Source organism: Danio rerio, chromosome 19, assembly GCF_049306965.1.
Source record: "Danio rerio strain Tuebingen ecotype United States chromosome 19, GRCz12tu, whole genome shotgun sequence".
Classification (NCBI taxonomy): domain Eukaryota; kingdom Metazoa; phylum Chordata; class Actinopteri; order Cypriniformes; family Danionidae; genus Danio; species Danio rerio.
The window spans coordinates 44,200,825-44,228,101 of record NC_133194.1 but is presented as its reverse complement, the minus strand read 5'-3'; the positions used below and the strand labels follow the sequence as shown (position 1 = coordinate 44,228,101).

The 27,277-nt window shown below is 36.5% G+C and overlaps 2 protein-coding genes across 3 annotated transcripts in view; one reads left to right on the top strand and one right to left on the bottom strand.

The window, feature by feature from the left end:
- Window positions 1–27,277, top strand: part of trioa (trio Rho guanine nucleotide exchange factor a) — a 784,286-nt gene that overhangs the window by 615,817 nt on the left and 141,192 nt on the right. The window lies entirely within an intron of this gene.
- Window positions 830–27,144, bottom strand: ago2 (argonaute RISC catalytic component 2). 2 transcript variants are annotated; one of them, NM_001302222.1, is given in 20 exon segments: window positions 7,514–7,739; window positions 9,545–9,744; window positions 9,862–9,963; window positions 11,450–11,584; window positions 12,183–12,377; window positions 12,550–12,640; window positions 13,215–13,374; window positions 13,464–13,648; window positions 14,577–14,710; window positions 14,786–14,908; window positions 16,861–16,980; window positions 17,075–17,222; window positions 18,791–18,878; window positions 18,966–19,100; window positions 19,177–19,313; window positions 21,676–21,857; window positions 21,980–22,100; window positions 22,186–22,369; window positions 24,757–24,804; window positions 26,918–27,144. In NM_001302222.1, coding segments are annotated over 20 exon segments (2,622 nt in total). In that variant the 5' UTR covers window positions 26,943–27,144; the 3' UTR covers window positions 7,514–7,630.

The following is a 27,277-nucleotide window of genomic DNA, read 5'->3' as shown; positions in this document are numbered from 1 at the left end:
GATTGGCCAGCCCAGTCACTAGACATGAATATTATTGAGCATGCCTGGGGTAAGATGGAGGAGGCATTAAAGATGAATCCAAAGTATCTTGATGAACTCTGGGAGTCCTGCAAGAACGCTTATATTCTATACTGGACATCATTTCTGTTAAGTGACAAGACTTTTGTCTAAGTAAAAGTTCAGACCTTACTGTGCTAATTAAATTATTAAAAATCAAGGCATGATCATATTTTATTTTGGTAAAGTAAGTATAATCTAGAGGCCTTTGCCTTTCATATAAGCCACTGATACCAAATAATCAGAAGTTATTATTTGTTGTTCTTAAAACTTGGATAGGCGACAAGATGTTTGTCAGGTAGTGTATACGAGCTGAAACTTCACATACACACTCCAGGGACTTATTTTACATCGTCACCTTTCAATTGACTTTTATTGTAACTCCACCAGAACAGCTGAAATGCGTTAGGTGGCATTGCACCATTACAAATTCTCCTTTTATAGTACAAACGAATTAACCGAGAACTGAATATAATCACTTCTGAATGAACAAACCCCTAAAAGATGGCATAAGAGTGTGCAAACTGTACAACAGAAAGCTTAGTTCTGGACTCCAGTCGGAAAAAAGAGAGAGCAAACACCAGCGCCGGCCTCAGGCAACATTGTTTTTGGGTTTGCAAGAATCCACACAATCTGTGTTTACTTGCAGATGGCTGTTTGGCGATCCAGAAAAACATAAGTGTAGAGGGATTTCAACATGATCTCAGCCATCAGGAATGGGAGAAAAGCTGGCAAAAGCAGCAGAAAGAACCAGCATCAGGAAGACACAACATTAAGAGGAAATTAACTTTATTAAATGATGCAATACACAGTCAAGCAAAAGTGAGCTATATTAAATGATACGTTTTCACATTATGTCTTAGCAGGGTTTACAGCATATCTTGGTTGTAATCTTACTTGTTAAAAAAAAAAAAAAAAAAAGAAATAAACTCACTTTACATTACCAAGAAACAACAACATAGAGCTTAGCAGTGAATGCAAACACATGAATCAGAAATTAAAGACTTTACCATGACAGGAATGACAGCAAATTTAATTTGGCATGTTATAAAGGAGCAAAACACGAGGTTAAATGAAAGATAATTTGCTGATGTAAAAAAAAAAAAAGAGGAAGGTTTGACGTCACAAAGCAGTGCAAGAAAACCTTCAGCTAGAAACGTTGGTCGCTTGGCTCTTCCATGACTAACATGGACACGCTTTTCATAAAGAAACAAAACTAGAGCGTCCCAGAATGAACTGTAACTCATACTGCGAATTTAATAAACTAAAAGATGATTGTCGATTACAGATTATAACCTTAAAAATGAAAATAAACCTTGATGTGTCAGTTCCAGGACACTCCTACATTCTCGGAGGTAGTTTTATGGCAGAAAACGAAAGATCTGATCTGTAGTGACTTGCATGTTGTGGTTGATAGTGCATATTTTTAAGGCCAGATATTCTTCACTATGATCTATCCATCCATGAATGCAGTTCTAAGGCTACGTTAAGACACAGGTGAGGGAAAATGGGAGGCAAAAGCAGATACAGCCCTTAATGGCGATACCTGAGTCAACTGTAACTTTTGACTGCAAACGTCACTACGTATCCAATAGCTGTGATGCAAAGCTGAAGCTAGAGGCTTGCTAATGTCTTATAATGTCAGTGAATATGACCGAAAACCTCGCATTTGACTTGCATAACTGGTTTTAGAGCGCCTCAATGTCATAAATGAAGGTGCTTTGCGCTGTTGTGCACATCAAACCTTCCAATAGGGGAAAATAGATTCACAAAAGAACAATAAATGAAGAGTTTATGCAGCATTTATCAGGCTTATGAGGTACTTCACATCTATACACTTTATTTTTTTTCAACCAACGAGTCATATGGTTCCTTAAAATTCCTATTGTAGCAGAAAATACCTCGTCTTAAATAGTCTGTGCGCCCCAATTACAACAGGGCGTCCTTTAAAACTGCTTAGAAAGTGCAAAATACAAATACTGATCATTCTATGCAGCATTCACTCAAGGTTGCATGATAAATGATGTGGCGCCGAGCATCAAATGAATAAAGGACAGTCCCTTGATCAGGGTCGGGAGAGATTTCCAAAGGCACACAAACACGACATAAAAACACGCTGGACGTTATTGAGCTCACCAATGAGAAACGAGAATCGTAACTGATTTCCACACAACCTTTTGTACCTTATTATGCTCTCCCTCGAGAAACTCAAATGCCAGTGTATCAGGACGCCCCAACGCGTCCTTAATCAGAGTTTGAGAGAAGTCAAATTAAAAATTCCCTTCATAAAATGTAGCGACGTCACATGACAGTTTAAATACAGATAGCTTAAAAACAAAAACAAAAAAAACGCCGTGGAGCTTTCATCGAACAGTTCCGGATCGGATGAGTGCGAAGTTTTTATTGCAATACTGGATACAAATCAAGTAGAAGAATCAAGTATAACGCTAGCACTCCAAAAGCTGACACAGGTTGACAAGCCGCTTAATAGGAACACGCTTTAGACACAGAGCAGTGGTCATTGGACGTTTACTGTCCTGTATGTTCTCCATAATATGGCACAATTCTAGATCAACCAACTCAACACGACGTCTGACAAAACGAAACCGTGTTTTGGCAACAATCTTGGCCTGAACGCTCATTCTTGACCATTTGTTCTCCAGAGGATCTGAGAACAGCTCCATTTAATTCGAATAAAACTGATGCATATTGAAAACTACATTTTAAAAAGGGAAACGATTTATTTTGGTCCACCGCAGTTTTGTTACATCCCTCATGTTGATCCATCATACACAAATAATAAAAACTAAACACGTAATACACAGTATAGGCTTGTGTTGTTTGGTCACGATTATTGTTCTTTGTCATGAGCACATATACATATAAGGGATATTTTAACATTAGCACCCGACACTATTGAGGTAGTTTTTTTTTTCTTTTTTCTTCTCCAAGTTGGTTTAAAAAGCCAGGTCATGATGAAGCTCTCAGTTATTCAGATGAATCAGTCACAAGACCCAACTGTGATGCTTATATTCGAATAAATACCATTTTAGCATGATTTATAATGAATTAATGGAACTGTGCTCGTTTTGGAAAAAAAAATTAATCCCTTGCAAAAATTTTGGTCATTTAGATTCATTTTAAAAATAGTAAAGGGGACATGTTCGGAAACCATCATTCCCCAATCAGACAACTAGCTAAATGGCAACTGATCTGTGGTTTAGTTTGTGCACAAGTACCACTGCCATGATTACAGGACCACCACAGAGCTGGTAAAGCAAAAGGGCTTCATACGAGTGTGAATTTGGCTTGTTGGGTACATGGGTATTGTTGTATAGCTCAAAAACCCTTTAGATGAAACTTCTAATCTGTCAAACAAGAGCAGTAATAGGCAAAAAAACACACAGAAAACGCTGCCTTATGTACACTTTTTACAGTACAGCACCACAAACATCAGATCTTTGTGCCAGTGTGTATTCTGAACCATCCGTCCAAATGTTGCCACTATTAATTTAAAGCAACGATGAGTTTTGAGATACAGTTCAAAGTATGCATGGATAAAAAGTTCAACGACTCAAAGCTGCTTTCAATGTGCATGCATAAAACAAAACAAGCAAACGGATTAAAATAATGGAGGTTCTTAACCAGTATGCAGGCGTATGAAGTACATTCAAACTGTTCGCTTGTATCCGTATGGTTGTAGCAGGTCATAAGGCTGGCATCTTTGAAACTTGCCACCTTAGGAATTACAAAACGATCACGGTATGTGAAGAGAGGCGTACATTTCTGCTTCAGAACACTAGTGCAAAGTTCTAATGCCAATACATTAGCAAATATATCTTTTAAGATTAGGGGCTCTAACCTTTGATGAGACTGGCGTTTATGGTTTTTAAATAATATTTATTGGGGCAATCAACTAGTTTTATTCAAACAATAAAGTGTAAAACAAAGAAGCATGTGGACACTGTAACCCCACACAGAACCTCGCCAAAGCAATATACAAGCTTCACTCAAGCAGCAATCTAGAAATGATGATGAAAGAGCGATCCATAAAATGTTAATGGCGTAACATTGACGGATAAACAATTCAAAGCTTTCAGAGGCACCAATTCAATTTTCAGTTAACACTATATGTGCCTGTTAAGATCTGAAACAGAGATGCTGCAGCATAGATTATCGTGACGGTCTCTACAAAACCAGCACCTTACTTCATTCTTCTCCCTCTGTCCTTGGCCATTTGCATTTAACGGAATTATTTCGATAAAAAATTTGCATCAGACTCATGTCCTCATTAAACAGAAAACAGGTTTGGAAAACATATAAAATGGGATTTGAGTTTACTCAAATTCCCAAACTCAATTTGGTAAACGCAACTTGTTCTGCAAGAACACCATGTATAAAAAGAGCGACGGCTCTAAATGGAAATGAGTTTTTGCATAGCGTAAGAACTCAAGACCTTCTAATGTGTCAACTTTGAATAGGTTAGTGCCAATATGATTGTACATGAACAAAGAAACGAGGCCAAGACTAGTCTAAACTTGATGGTTCTTCTCCTCTCTAACCTTCCACAAATTATTAACACCTCTTCTGATATAGTGCAAAAACATCTCATATTTCATACTTGAGAAATTGCATATGTTGTAGACCTTTTGACTAAGGTGCTGATTTCAAACAGGTTCAAATACTAAAAACTCAGTAACTTCTGAAAACAACTAAACAGAGCAGTTCATGAGAATGAAATATAATGGTTTCGAAGAAATAAAAATCTGATTGTTCAAGAGAAAAATCGATGTAAAAAGTAGTTTGAGCGATGATTTCATCTCATGTTTCTGATGCTAAAAGATAAATAATATTATTCAAACCTTAAAAAAAAAAAGATACAGGAAAACTACGTGACACATTTAAACGAGTACATGGATAAAGCAACAACGCGCTGCGAATTATAAAGGGCAGAAAGCAATCAACTTGAATCCACACTACACATTTTAGGAACATCTGATGGTGCACACCCAAGCATTTAATATTCTTTTTGGATTCACGTCTGACTTCAAAACATCAAACGTACGACATTTGAAACTCGCAGCACTCAATCGTAGCTTTGAATACATAGCTTAAAACTACCAATAAAACAATAAGCGTCTAGGCTAAATGGCAGCAGGTATGGCCTCTGAAACAAAACATGAATTAACAAAGACGCCACTTTAGAGCAAGATCATCAACTTCCACTTAATGCAATTATGAGGAAATGACCAGTGCGGTAATGTTACCATAATGCAAGTAACAGGTAACAAGAGGTAGGACATCTAGTCATTTCCACACAACTGCACACAGTTAGCATACTCAAAATCCATTTAGCCACCGAAGGTAAACTAGGGATGTATCCATTGCTCTCAAAAAAAAAAAAAAAAAAAAAAAAAAAAAGTGCATCTAAATTTCACGAGTTACAAGATCAGCGCCAAATAATAACAGAACTCTAGTCAAGTATTGGAAGATAAATTAAAATGCCCCTTATACACAGTCTGTTGGGTTGGGTTAAATGTCATAGATAAAAATAATAAAATAAACAAAACAAACAAGCACTCCATGCTTCTCGTTTAAAAGGTGACGATAAAAAAAACAAATGGTAGTCTCAAGAATAAACTCTAGCACCTACAATTATAATGTCCTATTGTGCTTCAGTTATGGTAGGACACCGACTACAAGTACATAGTAATCTTGTTTGGCTAACAGGAATAATTGAGAGCCATATAAAGAACATCCAATTGTTAATAAAAATAGAGTATTTTGTAAGCTAATACTGCTACAGCGGGTACAGGGCTGGAACTATTTACACTACTAAAAGTACCCGGCATGAAAAGGACTACATTACAAACGTTCTAAATTCATAATTCATATACACAAACATACCACTAGAATCTCTTGGTTAAGAATGCATAGTTAGAAAAAAAGATGGTTAAAAATATTCCCAAGAATTTCAAGTTCAGAATTGAAGCATTATTTGGGGAAGTGATCTTACGGTTAATTCGCTAACGAGACTCGATAGATCGACCACTACACATCATGATATGCTTGAGAAGGCTGTTTACAAGAAATCAGTTCACCGACACACACACACACACACAAAAACAAACAACGTATTGCGCTTCAATTCAAGCTCCATTTGGACTGATTTACACTAAATAAATGTTTTCGATTCATTATAAACGCCTCAGCGCTCGCCTCATGACTCTATGAAAGGTCTATGAAAGAAAGATTAAATATTTAGAAACTATCTTGAGTGTTGGAAAGAGATACGAAAAATTCTCATCATGGGAACACGCGAGTTAGGGAAAAAAACAAACAATCTAAGGTGCATTTGAAATTTTCATTCTGACTTCGTTGTGTGAAAAATTCTGATATTGGTATCGTTCTTTAAAAGTTTTGATTGCCTGCTGGAGTGCGACGACGACCCTGTCAGCAAAACACAGTCAAACTTCACCACTGAAAACAGCACAAAGAACCAAGCAAAAATCACAGGGCTCCACTTTCCCTAATATTACTGACAAAAGTCACCTCAAGTTTCAATTTGGGGAACATTATGAACAACGAATAGGTGCTTAAAGTGAAATGTGATTAAATTTTGATGTCACAAACGACCGAAACTTGAGGTTGTTACAATCACGGCGGATAAACCAGCGAAAATGGCAGTACAATTGAAAGATAATCTCATCTTAATGCAAGATAATAGTACTTTTCAGGACATCTATCCACAGTACAGAGTCGTTTCCGCACTGAGAACCCGGCACAGGAAAAACGAATGAGAACCAGTCTCATATGAGCGGCAGAAAACTGATTGTCAAAACAATTCCTACATCCAAATGCGTTCATGATTCTGTACTGACACATGATCATTGGCGGACAGGTACACAGTAGGTCGACTGAGCCCTGGACTGAACAAGAAATCACACCACTAGAAGAAGAAAATAAATCATATTAGCACAAATAGATGAAATAAAACAGGATAAGTACTTTTGTCCTGAAGTCCCCTTCTGGTCAGTGCACTTGCGTTCGCTGATAAATAATTTAGCTGTGGAAACTGCATCGCCACAAGCCCTAAACCTGATCCGTGAAGTCCTAAACTGACCCGAATCCATTGGTTTGATGAGTTTGTAAAAACTAATGTTCAACAGTCTCCATCACCTGCCTTGGCAATAGTACTAAATCAAGCCCGCTTGGATGCAAATGTAACTTTCAGTGTAAAAAAAGTCAGAATTTTTTGGGATTGACTATGTAAACGCGTTAACCTCTAATCTGACATGCACAAGAGATACACAACCATGCCCACTGAACCAAACGAGGAACAAAATTAAAAGATAAATGAATAAAAATTCACATATCAGCTTGGATATTAAATATGTTTGGAAACCGAATTAAGGGGCAGTTAAAAGTCGAACAGCATGGCGGTCCTCATTTTGTCTCCATTTGAAGGGTCTCGTTTGTATAACACTTAAAATTACACACACGCACACACACACACACATATACACACACACCGTGCTGTTTTCAGGATTGTGGGGCTTGGTTCTGGCTTTGTTCAGGCGAAGTACATGGTGCGCAGTGTGTCCTGGTGGATCTGCACAGCTTTGGCCAGGGCTTGTTGATCTCTGCCGTTACTCTGACCTGATGTGTGACTGCCTTCAGCACTGCCAGAGAACAAACACAACACACACAGAAACTCAGGTTTAGTGGGATATTAATGTCAAATTTAAAGCTTCAGTCCTGTATTTCATAAAAGTCTGTGACATCTGGTTTACTGTGGTGTAAAGGACACTCATAGGAGCTTCATTGAACTACTGTATAACAAATATCACTTTAGCAGATTGTATAGAAGAAGGACTTTATTTACCCTAAAGAAAATTACCACCAAAACAGGGCTGAGTGATATTAGGGGGAAAAGTAATGGAGCATTTTATCTCTCTGAGAAAACAAATTAAAATTCAAGAATTACCATTAAGTAACTTGAAAAGGTAAATAAGAAAACAATTAATTATGAACCAATTATGATTTTGTAGGGGTTCATCTGCAGTGAAAATACTATTATAGCTGAAGAACTCTCGTTCAAAAGGCTTTCTATAAAAATAAAAAATAAATTCATAACAAAACTTCCTGTTTTTATTGTTTTAATACTTTAATTTGATTTCTGTAGTTTGTTTCACAAGGAAAAAACACTATTACTGCCTTTCTTTGCATTTTTTCTACCAATTTCTAACTGTTTCAAAGTTAACCCTACACCAAATCTGTCCAGTGTAAGTGAAAAAGCACACATTTTAGTATTTTTGAAGAATAATAATTGGTCATTTAATAAATGTAACTAATTTATCGTTTTATTTATTACCTTTATAAAAATGTAACAAATAAAATATTGTAATATACAACTCTAGTATAAAATAAATGTATGTATTTTGTATTTATTTATTGCCACATCAGCAACTCATGGCTATTTTGTGGCAAAATGGATATACATAAAATATTCCATGATAAAAACCAATTCATATTACACTAAAAAAGTTACTTATACAAATATATAAAATATAAATAGATAAAATTCACACAAAAATTCATTGCAAGTTAAATATGATTTTTAAGTTCAGAGTAAAATAAAATCAAGTAATGTGTAAAAAATATGCATTGCCAGTTTAAGACTGAAGCATCATTTTCATGCATTAACATCAGGTGATGTGAATGCTATGCTGAGTCGGAAAGCATTAGCATGTATATTTATTTGAATACAATTCTGCCTCTGCAATGTGATAATCACATTAAAACATATATTAATATATTGTAATATTTATATATACGATGCAGATTAAAACCAAACAAGGCTATAGAGCCTCTTCTTAGGCCCAATCTAACTTCCACCCCTTAGCTCTTAAGGGTAGGGGTATCCCAATTCTCTTTAGTTTGAAGGTGTCAATCAATGACACTTGAATACCCTGTCAGAAAAGGCTGGTGACCAGAAATGAGCTTTTAACAGCGTCTGCTATAATGTTAATGTTGTTTTTGGTGTGTTTACATAGATAAATATGGCCACAGTGTAAATGCACACTAAAGTTACGATCCACAGTTATTACATCATTATATCGTTTTGATAGCATATCATTGCCTTCAGTAATTTCCTGAAGATAAATACCAAAAAAATAACGCAACTGGAATAACTACATCAGTCATCACTGTCAATCTAATATGTAGTAAAAGACCACGATGACTTATGATGATGTGTGCTGGTGCTGTAGTGGTGTCTCATTTCTTAGGGGTAAATTTGAAAGCCCTCTCCTTCACACTGTTTCAAGGGGCAAGGGGAAGGAGTACAAAAATAGAATTGGGATTGGGTCTTAATGTTATAAAGCATCATGTTCAGACCAATTCAGATTGACTAGACACCTTTAGATTTTTTTGGTAATAAACCATGCTATACATTTTAGGAGAGTAAAATTCTTGCCATCAGTACCTGTCATGTTCTTTGTCAACCAAGTGGTAGCGGGCGCGAAACGCCACCAAGTGGGCGTAATAGGCTGGTGCAGGAATGGAGACCGAGCGGGTGCAGCGAACATAGGTGTGGCACAGCTGGTAGGTGAGGACCTGCAGCTCGTCAGAGGTGAAATGGTTGTCGTCCCACAGCACATGATAGTGGGACGGCCTACTGGTTCCCTGGGGACAATTAGCAGTTTTGAAGAACTATCTATAACCTTCACCTGATTATATGCACTGAATAAACATTAATATTTATATATATATATATTCAGATAAATTAATATTCAATGGTACCTGAATTCCAGCATGACTGCAAAGATAAAAGTCAAACTCGAATGGATGAGTAATTTTGGTGTCGACAGTGGTGCCAGCAGGGATGTTTCCACTCTTTCCAACCTTGAATGCAAATGCAAAAATACATGAAATGCATTAAACATAAAACAAGTCAGAAAAGGTTAGCAGACGTCCTCTGTTTCACAATTACAAAATGAAAATTTGTTGAAGGGAATGTGCTAACAGATTACTTAAGTCCAAAGTATATGTTTAAATGTACTTGTAGCCTTTCAAAGTATATTCTACTTGCTTAAATAAAATACTTTCAAACTAAAGATAAAAAAACTTTTGAATGCTGGAGAAAATGTGGAAATGTAATGGCAGATCATTTCCACATATTTTGGGATTGTGATACACACCTATTGGCAAGATTTGAACAAAGAGATAAATGCAATAATGGGGCTGAATCTGGAATGTAATTTTAAAACTATGTACCTGGGAATTTACTCTTCAGTAATACCAAAAATGATGCACACCTTCTTAACATACTTCTAATAACTAGAAAAAAGGTAATTACAAAGGTAATTACAAAGAAATGGCTCAAGGAAGATCCTCCATCTGTAGGTGAATGGCATGATATTGTAAAAGAGGTGTATGACATGGAAGTACTGACATTTTCATTGAGACAACAAGCCTACTAAATTTCTGCATACAGGGGTAAATGGTTGAGAAGAAATCTACTGTTTTAATTTTATTGTGGTACTTTATTTTATATATATCTGGAGCCTGTTGATCTTTGATATGTAACCCTTAACAAATATATAGCAACATTTTATCAACAATAAATACGAAAGTAAGATTGTAATCGGTGGACTTTGACATTTGTATTGTATGTCTCTTTGGTTTCCATGTTTCCTTAAAAAGTATTTATTTTACTGTTTTTAAAACAGATTTTTTTTAAAGTAGTAGTATATTAGTAGTCTACTCCATTTAGTAGATTGGAAAAACACATGCTAAACACATAGGCACTTGAAAGATTTGCTAATGTCCAATGCATGTGCTTTGTCACAACAAAAATTCATGAGGGATAAAAAAATGTCTTCATTAGTTTTGCCTCCATATTTTTGACTGTGAAACAGCCTGATTTAGTGTTGACACCTTGTGGAACAATTTAGTAGTGCAACAAAATATTCAAAACGCATGCAAGCTGCACATAAAGTGTTCTGCATGTGGATGACAAACCTAATGCACACATTTAAAAAAAAACTAGAGCTTTACTTGGTACTTGGTTCATTGGCCCATGAACATTTCCTGCTTGTTATAAAACTATTTCATAACTGTAACAAGAGACGATTCAATCATAACGTCATGCTAAAACAGCTATCATGACATTATTTATCAATATGTGGCTCTTTTTAGATTCTCGAAAGCGATAGAAAAATGTAAAACAGGAAATACGTTGGGACCACTGTTTTTGTTTACATCCCTCTAAACGGTCTATATTATTTTCCCACTGTTACACTTTGAATGCAGAAAGTTATCATCTGTGTGTAAATGTGTGATTCCCTCCAGTGACACCTGTATGGAGATTAGATGCATAATAACAAACCCGTTCGTTCCTGTCCATGCAGAAGAGTCTGGTGTGGTGTCTCTTCTGTACTACAACGAAGGTGATACCCGGCTGATAATCTTTCTCCAGCTTGATGCAGGCCTCACGAATAGCCAGCAGCTCATGCTGTAGAACCTGCAAGGACGAAACAAGATGACAACAATAAAAGGGGAGGCATTGTGCCCCTTTTTACAAGAAGTAAAATAAGTCTCTGATGTCTTTGGAGAATGTGTGCAAAGTTTTCAGATTAAAATACCACACAAATAATGTTTGAAACTGCCCCTTTTAAGCTTTGGTCATAATTGTGCTGATTATGTGGCTGTCGCTTTAAATTCAAATTAGATTGTGTTGTTTTCAAAAGAGGGCGGAGCTACAAATGTATCAGCATAGTAGCAGATAAAAAAAAAGACTAAAGTCCTATGCTAATGAGGGTAAGATCTTACTAGTGGGCGGGGCTTTCCCCTCTGATGGCACATATAAAGGGAGACTGTCAACTAAAGTGTTACATACAAAGGGAGACTGTCAGTCAAAGTGTTTCTGCAGTTTTCTTAGGTGTGATTATTAAAAAAAAATAGAATTAATAAATTTTTATCATTAGAAGCTGGTTTTATTCACAGACTGTTACCACACAAACCCCTTACAAAATAAATTTTTGCATAATAGGTCGCCTTCAAATAATACATTGCAGTACTACTTAGCATGTATTAACAAGAGATCTTGTCCTGCAGCTTACCTGGTTAAACTGGCCTTCAGAGATGCCGTCTCTGTAGTAGATGATGCGTGTTGGTTTGAAGCGTGTGGATTTGTAGAACTGGATGAGTAACTCTCTGACCATGGTTGCCAGATCCTGAATGATGTCCTGCCGGTGCTGCTGCACCCGCACTGTGGCACAGTATCTGCTTGGGTGGGCATCCATACTGCCAACGACCTAAATGCCGTACGTGTAAAATTATTATACTTAAAAACATTTCTGAAACCCATTAAAAGCCTTAAATCGTGTACTTCAAGTAGAAATTGGTCACATTTGTGGTATTAGCACTGCTTGGCATTGTGCAATGAGCATTATCAGCCTTAAAATATCAGAGGTTTGCCAGGCTTACAGCAGCAATTGAGGGTTTCTTGCCATCTCCAGCTGGTGGATGAGTCACATCTGCACCCAAAAAGATAACTGGTTGCTGGAACACCAAGGGCCTAAGACAAAAATAAATAAATAAATAAATAAATAATTAAAAAAATATATATAATAACGAGTGCAAAAAAATTAAAGTAAAAAAAAAATAAAATAAAAAGTAAATAAAAAGAAAATAGCTGTATTATTCTGTCATTTTGAAAGGATGGTTCAAACAAAAATCTTAATTCTCTTATCATTAACTCATCCTTAAATCGTTCCCAAACTATTCGACTTTTGGTTAAACTTTGAAACACAAATTAAGACGTAATGAAATCTGTTGAGATCTCTGTCCTTCCATTGCAAGTCAAAGTAACTTAGACCGAAAAAGGTCAATATGGTGTAGTGAACTCAATTCATATTGACTGAGCTGCTATAAATGAATATAATTGCTTAACAAAATAAAGTGAGATAATTTTGTTCCCAAGAATAACCCAAGTCTTACAGGTTTGGAATGATCAATGGGTGACAGACTACATATTTTCGAGTGAACTAACCCTTTGAGTTTCATGGGAAAGCATCAAAGGACGTAAAGGACAACAAGAAATTGCCTCAAGCTTTCTGCATGTCAAAGGCATTTGTAACAGCTGCCCTCACCTGCCCTGTGGAAGAAGAATGTTGTTGACTCCACCCAGTTTGACGTTAATCTTGAGGCAGAGGTTAGAAAGGGTTTGAGGTGTGGTCTTCTGCACATTCTTCACCTGGACACACTGCGTGGCCATGCCGAGAACAGTGTCTCCAACACGCTTCACCTCAGCTGTAAGAATTTTAGCATTTAGAGTGTGTAAAAAATACACTAAAGATATGAGATGAAAAAAAAAATAATAATAATAATAATTAAATTACCATAAACAGGAGTCTTGCCGGGTAAGATGACCACCACCAACTGTAACCCTTGATAAGTGTACTTGAGGTGTTTGAACATGGGCTCCACACTGTCTGCTCCCTGGGCATATTTGCAAAAGCACGGCTGGCCCTGAATGGGCATCCCAGCATCACGTGAGATCTTACGAAGCTGGTCAGTGAAGGCCCTGAGGATACAAACATAGTATAAAAATCTGGGTCAGTATTTACTTTTGTAAAATAATTTCCTTAAATGCTAATATTTCTCTATGACAAAACAGGCAGATTAAGGTACAAATAAAAACAGGCAAAGTAGTGGCGCAGTAGGTAGCACTGTCGCCTCACAGCAAGAAGGTCGCTGGGTCACTGATTTGAGCCTGGAGTTTGCATGTTCTCCCTGGGTTCGCATGGGTTTCCTTCGGGTGCTCTGGTTTCCCCCACAGTCCAAAGACATGCAGTACAGGTGAATTGAGTAAGCTAAATTGTCCGTAGTGTATGAATGGGTGTGTGGGGATGTTTCCCAGAGATGGATTGCAGCTGGAAGGTCATCCGCTGCGTAAAAACGTGCTGGAAAGTTGGCGGTGCATTCCGCTGTGGCGACCCCAGATTGATAAAGGGACTAATACGATAAGAAAATGAATGAATGCATGAATGAAATCAAAACTAACCATATGATTTTTTAGCTGATATTGCTAGTTGTGGTGAACAATTTATCTGTGCATTTTATTAATAATAATAATAATAATAATAATAATAATTAATAATTGAAATCTGAAAATGCACTTCCTGGTTTTTTGGTTAACTTCTCAGATTACGTTTGTCTAAGGTATTGGGCGTGGCCAACATACTCAACTCTCCTTCAGCTGTCAATTTTGACAGCCAACAGAACTGATGAGGTGATGACTGTTAGATTATAATAACTCTCCCGAAGCCCTTTCCTGATCTTTCTGAATGAAATGCCTACTTTGCTACATCCAATCAGCTTGCAGCAGAAAAAACAAGTCACGGCAACTGATTTCTTATTTAATATTCTGTTTCTATAGCGACTGCATCACAATATGAAAAAAAAAAAGCGAACGCAGCTTCTGGTTCATGTGTACTTTAAAGTTGACTTACTTCAGCAGGAGTTCTGTGCACTGCCTCTGTGGGGCAAAGCAGGCAATGGCCCAAACTTTGATTTCAATCCCTGTGTGGAACTGCTTGTTCCTCATGTCCCACACGCCCTGGACTGGGGTTGCTATTGCTTTGTTCTGAAACAGCCAAAGACATGACCAAATTAGACAGGGATTCAACCAAATGCTGAGTTGAGCAGAGGAGATTCTTACCCTTCCACCATAGAGAATCGACGGTGCTTGAAGAACCCGACCATTGACTTCAGTCATATCGTCTCTTACCATGACTCCAAACTCACGCACATAAGGATCTGTATTGAAGTTGGCACTTCTCATCTGTTGCAAACAAATGAAGGTAAGGGTGAAATTTAATGCTCTGGTTCACACCTGTTACTAATGTCCATTTTCAGTGTTGCAATGGGCTATATGCACAGCTAGTGTTGTTCAGCCAATGATGAACTTCCGATGAAAGCAGGCTAGCACAGAAACTCCATTGAAAATACAATACTATTCAGTTGTAAATATTATTCAGTACTTTTTCCAAAAAATTTTATTAATGTATTGGTCAATAAAACATTAATTTCAAAATTATTTGACAAACAGCGACAAATAATTTTTGCTCCAACAGAGCCCCCCGCCCCACTGCACCATTTCTAAACAATGTTATGCCTATTTTAATCTGTTTTACATCATGTCATGATATATACATACATATAATACAAGTTATTAAAAGTTCCATTTTATGTTCACTCATCTATTGTACATATATACACACACAACGAGTCACAATAGGCTTGGCAAATGTAAAATAAAGAAATAAAATAATTTAGACAGAAATTAAAATATATTAAAATAAAATGAAGGGAGGGGAAAAAATGTGAAAAAAATAAACAACTGTTAAACTGAAAATTTTAACATACATTTGTTTTATATATGTCATAATTTCCATATTTTAAAGACAGGGCGCAGAGAAATATAATTTAACGCAGTGCATCTTGTTTGGTCCGATACCCACTTCATATTGTATCTCAGCCAGACAAGGAAGATTGCTTCTGATTTCTTAAAAAAAAAAAAAAAAAAAAAAAAAAAAGATCTTAAACGTGGCGATTTTATATGGGATGACAATTAAGAAGGAAATCCTGAGGCTGGGGCTTTACTGAAATTAAAAGTCTGTGTGCATATACCCCATATGAAATGGTCCAGCTTTATTTAACATCAGTTTAAAGTCTCTCTTGTGTTTGAATTTCTTTAAGACTCTTCCAACATTACTTTTGTGGAAGAACTACAAGTTCCACAAGTTTTACGTGAACACATATTACGCAGTGAGGGGCAAAGCTAGCAAAGAAATGATGTGGATGACAACTACAATTTCAATTGTATACTGTGTGTTATGATATAACACTTACATATGAATAAAGTGGTCCCTTACTATAAGGGGTTCACCTTTCGTAGCCTTGCAGATTTTGTGGAATTTGACATGCTTTTTTTTTTACAGCGCATTGTGTTCTGCGTCTTGATTAGTGCATTGTTCTGTGTCCTGATTGGCTGTAGACTACAGTCAATAAATCTCTGTTTGCAAGTTTTCTCCCCAACAAACCCCACAATGTCGACAAAACGTTCTGCACTAACAAAGGTGCCCTCGGTAGCACCCAAAAATAAGAGGAAGATGCTGACCATAAAACAAAAAGTTCTTCTGGACATGATTAAAGGAAGATAGACGTTACAAGGCTGTGGGGCGCCATTACAGAATAAAATTATCTTCTCAAACAAATGTTTGGGCCTGAAAAACTAGGTCTTTAGTTACATTCTATAATACTGGACTTATATTTTGAACTTTCAATGTGTTTAAATAAGAGAGAAAAGTGTAGAAAGTGTGTAATGAGGGGTTTTTACAGCTTTAAGATAAAGAAAACAATGTAAAAAAAAAAGTATAATAAATGTGAAAGTATTTCATCTATTGCAGGTTTTTTTTTTAGAATGTGACTGCTGCAAAAAACAAGAGACCACTGTATCTTGTTTTTGTGTGCTTTCACAACCCAACCCACAACAACCATGTGCTTAGTCAGTAGGCAGAGAGAAGGTGGTCTGTTGTGGCCGTGTGATTGCATTCAACCACAAATGTTTACACTACAAAAGCAATCCAATCCAACTATCTCTAGAGGTGGTTGAAAAACATTGTAGACTTAATTTACATCTGTATTCATTGTTGTTCATTTGAGATTGGATTGATGAAATACCAGGTGTATACGAGGCTTGGGAAACTGCAAAAGAATGGATAAAGAGCATACCAGTTTGCTGATCTCGTCCTGACGGTCGGGCGCAGACCTGGCTGTGGCACGTATCATAGTGGAGGTCTGATTGTCTGTCAGTTTCTTGATGCATCGCTGCCCGGCTACAATGTTGCAGACCTGAAATTTTTTAAATAATAATAACAACAAATTTTAGAAAAGGAAATGAGAGAAAAAGGGGGAAAAGCAAGTCCAGGATGTGGTTTCAACCAACCTCCAACGGAAGGTAGGTGTGTTTCTGCTCCTGACCAACTTGTAAACATGGGAGATGTGGGTATCGAAGCACCAGTTTGTACTTATCCTTGAAGTACTGGGCGACAGTGCATTCAATGGTCTGACCATTCTCTTGCTGCAAAGGAAACCTAGAGACAAACAAAATACATTTTAAAGACATCAGCTTCAAAATAATGAATCTTTCAATGAGAAATATTAAATGTGATGACAAAAAATAGAATACACTATACAAAACGCATGGTTCCACACAATTCAACCATGTGGTCTCAACACAAATCCGTCAAGTTTAATGCATTAAATTTGTCCTGCTTTTTTTAGTGTTTTTTCAGCTTATATTAAATAAGCAGTTTGAACAAGAAGCAAAAATATTTTTTGGGTGTACAGAGGTCCCTCTTTATTTGCGGGAGTTGCATTCTAAAAATAACTCTCAACAGGCGAAATCCTTGTAGTCAGCTTTATTATTTTTTGTACAATTATTATAGATGCTTTAAGGCTGTAAAATCCCTTACTACACATTTTTCTCAGACAGGAATTAGCATTTTCACTCTTTTCTCTTGTTTAAACACTCTCAAAGTAAAAAAAAAAAAAAAAAAGTCCAGAAAAATAAGTTCAGTGTTATAGAATAAAACCAAAGATCAAAACCTGCTGTCAGACGCAAACATTCATCACTGTTAGCAAAACGTTTATAAAGCTTTTTAGCTTTTGTGCGGATAATGTTGGCATCCAGTGTAATGTTCTTTTTCGTGCAGTCACTGATTCAAAAAACTTAAGCAGACTCCATTCTTAAGGGGATTGCACACCGGATGCGCCTCGCACATGACAGTTGGAAGTAACGCACACAGTACACGCACATTTGCATGTTACTTAAAATTAAATTATTCAGACGGCGCTCTGTGCCACGGCAAAAATATGAACAGTCCCGAGTCATATCTGGGCGACGCTGGGAGCTTGAGAAACCTATATAAACCCTGATAGAAACCTATATTTACAATTCTAAAATGCAAGGCGCTGTGGGGCATCCTTGTTAAAACTCACACTGATAGCGATCAAAGATTTATGTTAATTTGTCAAGCTGAATGCATTCTGTACGGTACAGGAGACATGAAGGAGATTGATTGACAATGGTCTACAGCCAATCAGGACGCATAAAAAAAAAAAGTCAAATTGCACAAAAGAAAATAAAAAATCTGCGAAAATGTGAGGCCACGATAGCTGAACCACGTTACAGTGAGGGGCCATGGTACTGAGATTAAAACCATGTTAAGACACTGGTGTTTAGATGTCCAGAAATAGTGTAAAATAAGCCAGTATTTCTAAATAAAACTTTTCCAAACATTTTATACATGCATTTAATTCCCCTTGATCTACATTAAATCCTTTAAACTGACCAGTATTGGAGTTTAAAAAAGGAATATAAAATGCATTTAAAAAAAAAATGAAAATAGTCAAAAAAAAAAACTTAAGTATAAAAATTGTTTAGAAATGTTTAAAATATGGCATGTGGGAAATGTGCTACACCCCAAATCTATGTGTGTGCATGTGTTGCTTGCTTGATATAAATTTAATTGATTGCTTAAGCTGCTTTGGGATATAAATCAGAGAACTTTTCATACAATTGAAATACAATTTTGAATAAGTATGTTGTCCTAAAAATTCTTTACTACAGCAAGTTAGAAATTGTGTCGTCAAATCTTACGTTTGATGGCTGGCTGGTCTTCTCGTCACATTACACACTCTGTACTTCCTCTTCATTTGTCCACAGTGAGTAATTTCAACCTTCAAACCTGTAAAATGAATGCAAAATTCACATTATCCCAAAATAAACTCCATAAAAGCCGTTGTAAATGTCAATGACCACTGTAAGAAATTACCCTTGATCTCCTTGGTAAACTTCACTCTTTGGGAATCTGTTAAGGGCTTTTGCTGCTCTTCGATGCTTTTAAAATCCAAAACCTCACACATGAATTCAATGACGGGTTGAGCTTTGTAGAACGCAGTGGCAGACACTAAAAACGATTATACAGAGAAATCATTAGCAAAGTGCAAAATCAAGTCCAACGAATACGGTCAGTGCAATCTTACCATCAATGTTGAGCATCATCTTCCAGAGTGATGGCCGAACAGACTGATGAAAACCAAACCAAACTTCTCTTCCTCCACCAAGAGGGTTAGAGCAGCCCTCCGATGGAGTGAAGAATGAACGTCCGACTGGGGTGTACCTGTAGAAACAGCAATAATACTTAAAACACCACAACAGCATTGTGGATGATGATCTCCCAAAATGGAGATATTAGATTAGATTAGATTCAACTTTATTGTCATTACACATGTACAAGTACAATGCAACGAAATGCAGTTTAGGTCTAACCAGCAGTGCAATAGCAGCAAGTGCAGGATACAGGAATAAGTTATAAAGTGCAGTTATAGAAAACTATGGTGATATTTACAGATGGAATGGATGTACTATGAACATTATATACAGGTTGGATAAGCTATGAACAGATTTACAATATATGAATATATGTGCAGGTTGCTATTAATAATCAGTAGTGTGCAGATAGATAAACATGATTACAAGTGTATATGTTACAATATATGAATATATGTGCAGGTTGCTATTAATAATCAGTAGTGTGCAGATAAATAAACTTGATTACAAGTGTATATGTTACAATATATGAATATATGTACAGGGATAGATAAACATGATCACAAGTGTATATGTAACAATATATGAATATATGTGCAGGTTGCTATTAATAATCAGTAGTATGCAGATAAATAAGCATGATTACAAGTGTATATGTATAGTGGGTGTGTACATAATTACAAATGCCCATATGCAGTGGGTATGTACAGTTCAATAAGTAAACAGTTATGTAGAATAAGTCAGTGCACACTTACTCAGATTTAAGTTGCTAAATGAAAAAAATATATCATGGAGTAGGGTTGCACTATATATCACAAAATTATGGTTATTGCGATAATAGGATATGCAATACAAGTAATCGCACAATTTTATGCAGTGGTGATTTATCTAAATTTGACCATTCAGATGGGACCTTACTATCTTTATCTCCACCTCCACAGTAGTTGCTGTTCATCTATTGTCTGGAGTGGCCCAAAGGTAAACTCAGAGGTAAAAATAAATGGCCAGTTTTCACTTAGTGGTACGGTAGGGTGCGGTGCGCTTTTATGGCCATTTTCACTGTCGAAAAGGTACCAAAAAGCGAACCGTACTGTACAAATTTTTGGGTACCCTAGGGTACTTAGCAAAAAAAAAAGGGTACCAAAAGGCGGAGCCAGATGCACAGCTGAATGTCTTGATAAGCCACAAAGCCAAAAAGAACAAAATCTGCCGTGTCCTGTTGTTGTTTTACGAGGTTGTTTAAAAGCTCGAGCGGTTTCACTTTCTCTAGAGAGCTTGCGATCCTCGCATGCGCGTTTATATTTGAATTAACGAACTTCTTGAGCTGATGATAACAACATGCGTGTGATTACTGAAGTGCTTCTGACATCAGATTCTTTCAGAAATGGATAAACAGGAGAAGCCCGAAAAAACAAAGGAGCAAATGATTCTTTCAGCAACCTAAAACATGAACAAACTGCTATTTTTAACTATTATCATCACCTTTTGGACTATTATGGACTGGGAATTATGGAATTACTTTCTAACAAGAGGTTACATGTGCTGCTGAAGATTAAAGATACAGATGAGAGGTTTGCACTGACTGTGGGCTATATATTGCGTGTTTTTTTAACCCAAATAAGGACTAAATGTATGCTACGTGTACTTTTCTGTAGTTGGTAACATATGGGGAGACTGCCTGTATGTGTTCATATATGTTGCATTTATTTATTTCATAAAATTGCAGACGTTACAGTAGGCCGTTTTGCATTACAGTAGGCTATTTAGCTCTTCTTGATCTGTAGTTATAATCAAATTATGTTCATAGAAAAATTAGTAATGAACATTTATACACAAGTATTTGTGTATATAGCATCTGTTTTGTGAGAAGTGCTTCTCATATATGTGAACTACCTGGTACAGCTTTACTTTGACATTTCCTCTAGCATGAATGACGTCGACTGAAAATTTCTGTCATACACCACGCCCACTCAAAGGGTACCATCGGTACTCTTTAGACAGTGGAAATGCAAGCCTGATAAAGGTGATCTGTACCAAACTGTTCTGTACCTCTTAGTGGAAACGGGCCAAAATACTTATGGCGGGAGTCAAGACAAGAGAGAAAAATGACTACAGCCAATCAGAGTCAGAACATGAGCTGAGCTTTTTACTCATTCATAGTGCTTTAAAGACTAAATGTTTGCACCTTGACAGTGTTTTTTGATGTTGTCTGAATTAGAATGAATTAGATCTGAAAAATATCTTTTACCTGGTTATATTATTCATCATTAAATCATCGTTAAATAAATAAATGACTTAAAAACATAGTTAATGAAAATGGCATCGTTCAAGGAAAATGTTACATCATAAGAAATACCGTTATCGCAATAACAACATTGCATATATTTCCATTATCGTGCAGCCTTAACAAAGTCAAGATAGCTGCTATTTACCTCATAGAGGGCAAATGTCTCATGACAACATCCAGAGCCTGAATGGTCTCGAAAGGGATGTTTGGTAGCCGTCCAGAGAGTGCTTCATGCAAAGCTTGCAGACTGACACAGGACATCCACTTTATAGCGACTTTAAAGCTCCTGTCTTTTCCCTCCCCAGGAATCGTGACCTCCAGCTCCACCTAAACAGAGCAGTTTGGCACATCAGTGATATATGATCATCTATACGGTGTAAAGATTTCAGTGCAGCATTTTAAGTAGCATTTAGAGTAATGAAGCTAACATAGACTTCAATGGTGCATACTTTGTCTCTTCCAATGGGTAAAGGCATGGCAGTGTAGAGATTCTTCCTCCCATCATACACAGGCTTTCGATCTCCAAAGATCTGCGTTTTAAAGTGCTGGACCATGTGCTCAACTATTTCACTAAAGAAAGAAAAAAAACAAGCGAGTAAGTACAGAGCACCCAAACAATTAGTAGGAAATTTTAGGTTGAGTCAAAAGATTTTACCGGTTAACTCTCCGTGGGCATTTCTCAGGCTTGATGTCTATTTCATAATGATAAACCTCCAACTTGGGAATTTCCATTTCAAAGAAGTTGGCCTGAAGCTTGATTGTCCTACCCATTGTGCCAAAGTCTGGCCGCTGAGGTGGTTTGAAGACATATTCTTGTGGTGCTGGAGGAGACGCGGGAGCTGCAGGACACATGCACAAATTAGTCAGGTTTTTCAAATGCATTCAATGATTTATATCAGGGGTGTCCAAACTCAGTCCTGGAGGGCCGGTGTCCTGCTGAGTTTAGCTCCATCTTGCTTCAACACACCTTTCAGTAGGTTTCTAGTACCTTTATTAAAGCTGCGGTCACACTGCCCTTTTCTCCCCATAGATTTCCATTCATACGCATGTGAATGCGTCAGAACGGAAACGAAAGTTCATGCGACAAGTTTGCAGTTTGCTGCATTGGAAAGTTCAAGCTTGGTGAATTCTGACCTAGGAAATCGCATCACATGATTGCTTGAGACCAATCAAAGACCAAAACATGACCTCTCTGGACAGAAATTAAAAACATGGACTAATTGTTCATTTTTTAATGTCCAATCATTTTGTTTAATCCCGTCCCTTTTCACAGCAACGTACAACAAAATTTCGCACGCAAAAACTGTAGTGTGACCCCAGCATTAGAGCTTGATTAGCTGGTTCAGGTGTGATTGATTAGGTTTGGAGCTAAACTCTCCAAGACACCGGCCCTCCAGGATTGAGTTTGGAGACCCCTGATTTATACGTTTATAATATCTGTAAAACTTAAGCACTGACAAAAGCCTATTGTACATTATTTTTAATGAAATAATAAAATTTGACTTATCCATCCCCTGTTTGATTTTCTCTTAGTAATGCAATTTTGACTAGGTGCAACTTATAAATCTGGTTGTCATAAAATTGGTGTTAAGATGCATTTTTGCAAAGACGATCACAAGAGAAGTTTGCCCACTTTCAACCACATCCACAAGTAGTAAATAACATATTCTAGAATGCTTTTTTTAACGTCTAGATCTACTCTACCTACAATATGCCTACCGACCTAATTTATTAACATTACATGACAAGTTAAATCGGACAAAACATACAGGATTCAATCTTCATGGCCTGAAATCAACATCCTGTTTTGAAGGCCAAATGTGAAATGCATAATGTTCTCTTGATTTGAACACAAACCTACATGCTTTGATGTAATTTTGTTCATGTCATTGCAGAAATTAAAGCTGCTTGGCATACCGCTTTCCACCATCTCTCATTTAAATTAGTATGTAAACTAGGTGAGCTTTTTTCCACAATATTAGATGTAAAAAAAGCCTATTTGTGAAGTGAACAAAAGGGATGTTGAAACCAAGCAGGTGTGTACAAAAATGTGACTTTTTGTCTACTTGCGATCGGATCAAGCAAGATACATCATAAATGCCAAGTCTAAACAGAATCATACAGTCAGGTGCAACTGTATGCACCTAAAAAAGGTAGTTATGTCCATTTTTAGTTCAGTGGACCTCTGAGCAACTTAATCCCGTTAATTAGGCCCACACAAACATTTCAGTAAGACTATTAGAGCGCTGCGGTGACATTTAAACGTAAGCACCCTAGCTTACATAACATCTTAACATTCTATATCCAAACTGAGCTGCAAACTTCAGTTTGAATTTGAAATGCAAGTCATTTGCTATTGTTTATTAAACTGCATTGTATTACAGTTGCTTTGTTGTGCTAAATATCAACTGTTGACGCCATGCTTGCCAACGGCTGGTTGAACAAAGTTAAAACGTGGCCTAGTTGTGATTTAATGGGACACGAAGTCACAACTTGCACACTACTAAATATTTTTGTTTTGCACCACTGAACTTAGTTTAAACATAACACTACGTTCCAACTAAATATTAATACCAGCATCCCCCCAGGTATAACGGTAGAAAAGAGATAACATCGAGATTAGTTTACATAAAGGAGCTCGCGATAATGAAAAATGATCTCCCGCAACTCACAGCCTTCATATCCTCCCACGTCATCTGTTAGTAATTTTAAGTGCTATAAAATGTGATTTATAATTTAATTTTCACATGACTGTTTTATATATAGATGTAATAGTTGCAGAATTTTAAAGCAGTTAACGATTTAAATGCTTTTTATTGTATATCAAGTCATACTACACATGACTTTACAAGAGCTTAAGGCCTAGTAACTAATGTCTTAAGATCATATGATGCAACTGAAGTGAGAACAAACGAAATTACAAACTAGCTAGTAGTTACTAAGCCCTTAGTGTGGACTTTACGTTTCAGTTTAAGAAAGAACTTTTGATCAGCTGGTGCAACCCTACCCTGATGTTTAATACAACAGAACTTTTGCTAGAGTCAATACGTAATAAACCAAGGAACACTCAAGCCTTTCCAGAATCAGTGAATTAACACAAAGCTCAAATAACAAAATAAGATTTAAATACATTTTTGTTTAAAGTTTTCATTTACCATTTCAAGGCAAGTATTGAAAACATGTTATGCGTAGCTTTCAACAAGCCAGTTCAGTCTGGGCTGCTTACCAGAAACATCTGACCCTGAAGACGGACGTCCCTGAAACAGCTCAGTAGCTGGAAAAGACATAACAGGTTTATTTCAAACAAACATAAACATGAGTGATCGAACAGAAATGCATATTTAACCTGCTAACAAATGTAAAATTAACATTTTCGCTAATACTGAATAATTATGAAAAAAGAAGTTAATGCAACTCTTAAAACATGAAACCAATGAGGAGGCTGCGAGTATCTGAAGTCTTTTACTGATAGATTCCCTGAACTGTCTCGCCCCATCTTATCAATCCTAAAAACCCAACACGGCAGGAAGATAATAGGACGTGAACCCATCCCACTGGGCAACAGGCCTTTTACCTCCTTATCACAACAACACACAAGCAACTTAACAACCTGCCAAACTCTCCCACAGACAAGCAGCAGTTTCATTGAGCACTGAACAGCTTTAAATTTGACATTTAAAAAACCTACTAAGACAATAATTACCTCGAGTAAAGATTATGTGCATAATTCAGTGTTAAATGATACCAATGTAAGTTTAACTACTATTTAACGTGACATTTATTGCTAATATTCAAGATATCAGATCTTAAAATTAAAAAAATCTAGTGAAATCGGACCAATCAAAGCACACTGAAAAGTTAAAGTTAAGGCTGAACAATATTAGAAAAATCTAAAATTGCTAGATTTTTTATTCTGCGATACATATTGTAATATAAATATAATTAAACTAGATGTGCTAAATAACTATTTGGAAAAAAAATATCATTGTATATTGATTGGGATGAATCTGTAGGGCTGTGCATATGCATAAAATATAAGAAACAAATCAACAAGCATAGACAAATTAAATAAAGAAATGAGTGTATATGGACACTTTATACATGTGGTATGTGTGAATTGGGTAAGCTAAATTGTCTGTAGTGTATGACTGTGTGTGAATGGAAGTGTATGGTTGTTTCCCAGTGATATGTTGCAGCTGAAAGGGCATCCGCTGCATAAAACGAATGCTGGATAAGTTGGCAGTTCACTCCGCTGTGGCGAACCCAGATTTATAAAGGAACTAAGTCAAAAATGAATTATTGAATCTGACTATTTACGAATAATCCCATTGCAATTTTGATGCTGAAACGATATATTATGCAGACCTAAGTTTCATTATCATGAATTATTATATAGTTTAATTAGCATAGTTTAGAGTATGTATGTTGTTTTATATTTTAAAATTTATAGCCTGTTTGTTACATTGTGGGATTTTATTTTTACGAAAGTTATCTGAAAAAATGAAGTGGACATTTCACATGCATTTATGCATATAAAACTACTTTTGTAAATTTAACTTGAAGCAAATAACAATGTGGCACGTCTTGACTTAAGGAATGCATGTTAATGAATGCAGTAAACCAAACGCCACCTTACTGTAAAGTGTTAACAACAAAGTTTATTACTTGGAACACAATGTCCTGTAATGTCACTGCCTATTTCTTAAAATTTTTGAAACTCATTAGGTAATTCTCGACACTACTTACTAATGTATGTGGTAAAACTTGTATAGTAAACCAGCCTGTGTTTATTGATTAGCCTGTATAATATAGCTTGATATCTTTGCTAAAAGTTAGTTGAATATTTAGACTGAAAATACATCATAATGACCCCAAAAATGTATTAAAACTTAAATATCATTACAAAGTTATGTTTAACAAGAACTATAAGTTACTAACTTTCATTAACGTTACCTGTCTAGCTAGAGAGAACCAAACAGGTAGCAAACTACAAACGTAAAAGGTGTCGAAAATTAACTTTAAAACAAATAACTCACAAACACTGAAATGCAAACAAATTTAAACACCTGAAACAGTAAGAAAGTTCGTCACGTTAACATTTAAAGACCGATGTGCATAGGAGTTTAACCAGCTGCAGTAAATTGAAAAGCCAGCATGTCAACAAGCTTAGCTAGCAGGCTAACAATAACAATGGGCCTACAAAACAAACCACTGACAAAAAAGGAAAACAAGACTACATGACGTTAAGCTTTAACATACTTTTGACCATTGATTCCACCTGCAATTGCAGACGGTTAAACTACAGCATTTATTTCATTTGTAAAACACCACACGTATTCGGTTAGCATTTCCTCGCTAGCATGCTCGCTAATCATAATAACACTTACCACCAGCTGCTCCAATGGGATACATTTTAATCGCTTTCTGCAGCAAAATTCAATCCCGGGCCGACACTTTTGGGTCTTCTGATGCCACGTAACACATGCGGTAACGGAAGAGCTGGGTTTTCTTTCAAAACAGCATCGATACAGAGGTGAAAAGTAAGATTAAAGTGAGCGCGCAGAGTTGCTGGAGCACGAGAGCTCCGAGTGGCCCGTCCGTCCGTCCCTTCCCCCCGTCGCCGCTCAAGCGCCTGATTTACCAGACTCTCCAAAAACTACACAAAAACACGTTACAACAATTGTCTGAGCGTCGCATTTAGTTTTATTTTAACTATTTAGTTCGAGTTAGCGTTGTGTACTTAGAAA

Coding starts and splice junctions, on each gene's coding strand:
- ago2 (XM_009294368.5), bottom strand. CDS start 26,942: ATGTATCCCATTGGAGCAGCTGGTG. Junction 12,378..12,549: donor AGAAACCCTCAATTGCTGCT/GTAAGCCTGGCA, acceptor TACGGCATTTAG/GTCGTTGGCAGTATGGATGC. Junction 11,585..12,182: donor CTGAAGGCCAGTTTAACCAG/GTAAGCTGCAGG, acceptor TCGTCCTTGCAG/GTTCTACAGCATGAGCTGCT.